The 4,406-nt window shown below is 57.8% G+C and overlaps 1 protein-coding gene across 1 annotated transcript in view; it reads left to right on the forward strand.

The window, feature by feature from the left end:
- The window catches only part of GRID2IP (Grid2 interacting protein), a 48,117-nt gene that overhangs the window by 37,730 nt on the left and 5,981 nt on the right, over nt 1-4,406 (forward strand). The window contains exons 15-18 of the mRNA XM_009286619.1: nt 5-130; nt 1,417-1,504; nt 3,076-3,153; nt 3,934-4,130. Coding sequence (XP_009284894.1) covers nt 5-130; nt 1,417-1,504; nt 3,076-3,153; nt 3,934-4,130 — 489 coding nt within the window. The remainder of the gene's footprint in view (nt 1-4; nt 131-1,416; nt 1,505-3,075; nt 3,154-3,933; nt 4,131-4,406) is intronic.

Below are 4,406 nucleotides of genomic sequence, written 5' to 3' on the forward strand. Positions count from 1 at the left end.
CCCCCCGGTGCCCTGCGCGCCCCCCCTGCACCGGGGGCTGCTGCACCGCAGGAGCGAGTCCAACCACATGAGCGTCAAGAGGCTGCGGTGGGAGCAGGTGGAGAACTCGGAAGGGACCATCTGGGGTCAGGTACAGCCCGGGCGCGGGGTGCAGGGAGCGGGGAGAGGGTCCAAACCGCAGTCTGGGGAGCGGTTGCCTGTGCAGGTCGGTGGGAGCATCCACGGGCGTTGCCCTCCTCCCTGCCCAGAGCGCTGGGGGGGCTGTCCCCTCCCCGGAGCATTGCGTCCTAACCTCTTGTTGGGCCACACATTCAATACCTTGGCCAAGGGAATGAAGATGCCACGTTACAGAAAGCCTCATATTTCTTTTCATCCTTTTAATTGTATGGACCAAAACTGCCGGGATGAGAAGAGGCTCTGGAAAGCACCTGAAATGTGTTTTTTTTTCCTGCAGCGTCGTGGGGAACGCTTGCTTTCCTGCTCTCTGTGGGTTGACATAGGCAGGAGCTGCCTTCAAGACATGTTCTGCAGCTGTAGGAGGTTTTATCAGTGGGAAACCGTGAGGATGGTTGAAAGCAGAGTGATGGGGAGAGCACCGAGGCAGGGGAGGACACCAGAGGGGGAGAGCAGAGGCAAAGAGTGAGGCTAGATGTGATAATCCTTTGGCATCATGGACTTGAAGAGATGCAGAACTCCAGAGGTGGATTCGAGCCCCTGTAGGGAGAAGCTGGCCTCCCTGGAGTTGAACTTCCAGCCTCCGTGTCTCTCATGGTGATGAACGTGTTCAGATGTGCCATACTCTTCGTGCCCTGAGCAGCTAGAGGGGAGCTGTGGGATCATCTTCCAGTCCCACAGGCACCCACCACGTAGCAAGCACTTGAAATCCTGCAGGTCCCTCTCCCCGGCACTCTGGAGAACAAGATGCTTCTTCCCAGTGATTTTTTTGTATGCAAAAAATTCCTGAAGTTTCTGGAATTCCCACTTTGTCCGTCAGTAAAGCAACGTGCCCAAGTAGCAAGTGAAGAGCAGTAGTGCTCTGTAGGATTCCCGCTGCGTCAGAAGCTAAATGAATCCTCAGGGCAGTGCCACCAGCTGCAGGGTGCAAGGAAATGCTGACGGGGTGAATCTCCGGGTTTCTTCCTTTCTTCTGAAATGAGAACGGGTCCCACCAGACAGGCTTAGTGACTTGTGTAGAAACTGCCTCCACAAAGGTGAACGGTTCACCAGGCTCTGGTTTCTGCACAGGGTCTATGATGGCTGAGTCTCCAGTTACAGGACAGTGCCATCAATCTGTCCTGGTTTCTTCTAGGGACACAGAGTTTAGTGTGGGGCGGAGGGAAGGTGGCCCAGTGCAGGCGGGCAGTGTCGGGCCGTCCCCTGCGCCAGCATGGCTCCTGACTCTTCCTCCTCCTGCAGCTTGGGGAAGACTCGGATTACGACAAGCTGAGTGATATGGTCAAATACCTTGACCTGGAGCTGCACTTCGGGACGCAGAAGCCTACGAGTAAGTACCTGAGCCCCAGAGCAGGTCCTGGTACCGGCCGGAGGCTGGAGCGCTGGGAGGAATGGGCCGTCCCCTGCACCAGCATGGCTCCTGACTCTTCCTCCTCCTGCAGCTTGGGGAAGACTCGGATTACGACAAGCTGAGTGATATGGTCAAATACCTTGACCTGGAGCTGCACTTCGGGACGCAGAAGCCTACGAGTAAGTACCTGAGCCCCAGAGCAGGTCCTGGTACCGGCCGGAGGCTGGAGCGCTGGGAGGAACTGGGGCTTGGTGGGCAGCAAGGCAATGCCTGGTTCTAGCATCACCCGCACCACAGAATTCATTCATACTCAGAATTTTGTGGCTGGTGGCACAGCAGATCATTAAGGTGGAGATTGTTTCACTATCTCCCTTAATTTTCTTCACTGCTGTTATCTGTTTTCTCTCCGCATTTCAGTCGATCCGGGCAGTGAAACTCAGCTGGAGGGTTTCGCTCCCCGTTGCGCTCAGTGCAGCTTCCCGGCTCTCATAGCGCCTGCCCGGCCATCCCCATACCGCGGGGAACACTGGTGTGCCAGCACCGCTCTGCAGTGCCACGAGGGGCCTGGTTTGCAACACAACAAAAGCTCAGACCTGCACCACGTATTATAACGATCTGTGCACAGCCTCTGCTTGTTACGCTCTGTGCAGTATGGACGGTCAGCTGGGCCGTCGGCATGCACGGGCACCGGGTTGTGCTGCAGTAGCAGTAACGGCTGCAAATTAGGATTGCAGCTCTGTTGCTTTGAGAACTCAGTCCTGAAAAAGCCGTGAAAACATTTCTCTGTCCGTAGAGAGCGTTACAAGCAACACTTTTCTTTTTACATATATAGTAAGTTAGTTCCCCCCAAAACTGACATACGGGGTCCGTAGCTACCTGCCAGTGCAGCCTTCCCACTGCTCTTGAATCGGGGTCTCCTGCAGACCCACTGACCAGGCTCTCCAGCCCACCGGGGTTTTTGGGCGCTGCAAACCCAGAGAGCGGGTCCAGGCTGGGGGTGCCGAGCGGTGGTGGCCGGGGTGGCCACCCTGCGCAGCGGGAGGCATTCGGGGCGTGGGGTGACAGCGGTGCGCTCCTGCCGCCCCGCAGCCTGCCCAAAGGGAGGCGTGGGGCAGCACGGCTGCCTCATTTACACCGGGAAAAGTAAAATGCCAGTGGGATGTCTGAGCTTTCCTGCAAGGGACATGATGCGTGATGGCAGTATAGGCAGAGCTAAGCGAGAGCGGGCAGTTACAGATGGGACGGGCAGTGGAAGTGGGATGAAATGGGATTCTTCTCAGGGAGTATCTTTTTTGGGATGTTTCTGGGCAGTCTGGGATTTTCAGTGTGTTTCACCTCTCGTTTTACCTTTTTCAGCTCCAACTGAGTCCTCCATTGAGGAGATCTTTGAATCGCAGAATTCAAGGATTCCCAGAGCCATTGCTGTGTGCAAAGCATCAGTTCTCCTCTCTTTCATTCATGGTTTCACTGTTTTCAGGACAATTTTTTTCCTGCTGGAGCCAGCTGAGCCTGTCCTTACCCATGATTAAATCTTTCAGTTTCTCTTCCAGAGCCAACTCTCATGCCTGAAAGCTTTAAAAAGAAAGACGTGGTTGAAATTTTGTCCCACAAAAAGGCCTACAACACATGTAAGTAAACATCATGGTGAACGTACCCCCCCAAAACGGGCCCAGAGATGGGACCGGGGATGTAAAGAACTGGAAAGGTAAAAGGAGGGAGGCTTCATGAGCACAATCCCACGAGCACAATCCCAGCACAGCTCTGCTGGTCTGGGCTGTTCCTGCAGCCCAGAGCCCCTCTGGGCTGGGCTCAGCCCCGGGCAGGGGGAAGAATAAGGCTTTACAAGAAAGGACGGAGATGGGATGTGACTCATTGGCCTGGGGAGAGCGAGGGGAAGAGCTTGCATGGCCCCGCGGGGCAGCGAGGGTGTGCGGGGCCGCCCTGCCGCCCACCGGGGAAGGGTCAGTGCTGCTTCTCCGGGACGTGCTTCTGGTAGGCAGAAGGGTGGGAGGGCTTGGTGGGACCATGCGAGCTCCTGGTCTCCTGGCCGCGGGGGACGTGGGAGAGGAGGAGGCACTGGGGGTGGTTTCCAGCACAGCCCGGCTTGATGTGTCGGTGATGTACATGCACGACGATGCAATGCCCTGGGGGGGACTGCAGGACCAGAGGGACTCCTCGGGGCCCCCGCGCAGCCTCTGCAGGCCCTCGGGGAGCAGAAAGCCCTTCCTCTCCCCAGGGCTGACCCTGTGCCAGTGCGGGCACATGGAGAAGTCCATGCCACTCACACCGTGGAGAGATTGGTCTTCCCCTCCTGGCCTCGTCCTGCCAGGCAGCCTGTCCCCGGCACAGCCAACCCCTGGGGTCTGGGTCTTCTCCCCCTCCCAAGTGACGTGCCTCCCTTCCCCCAGCCATCCTGATAGCCCACCTCAAGCTCTCGCACATCGAGCTGCGCCAGATCCTCATGACGATGGAGACAGACCGCCTGGAGCCTTCCCACATCAAGCAGCTCTTGCTGTACGCCCCGGACGGGGAGGAAGTCCAGCGCTTCCAGAGCTACAAGGAGAACCCCGGCAAGCTGAGCGAGCCCGACCAGTTTGTGCTGCAGGTACCTGCGGGCAGGGACATGTTCCGGGAGCGAGGAGGTCTGCATGTGCAGTGTCCCCGGGATGTCCCGCTGCGAGCTGGAGGGGAGGGAAGCACGCAGCAGAGAGGAAGCAGTCAGCAGGACGCTGGTCTGCTCGTGCATGCTGTGGGGTGGGAAGAGCTGGTGGCAGCGGTCACAGGGACTGCCGGCGAGGGATGCTCAGGCTGATGTCTGAGGTGTCTGGCAGCTCCCACGGCGGGGGGGTTTTAGCCGAAGGATAACACGATGGTTTACCCA

Source organism: Aptenodytes forsteri, unplaced genomic scaffold (assembly GCF_000699145.1).
Source record: "Aptenodytes forsteri isolate BGI_AS27 unplaced genomic scaffold, ASM69914v1 Scaffold55, whole genome shotgun sequence".
Classification (NCBI taxonomy): domain Eukaryota; kingdom Metazoa; phylum Chordata; class Aves; order Sphenisciformes; family Spheniscidae; genus Aptenodytes; species Aptenodytes forsteri.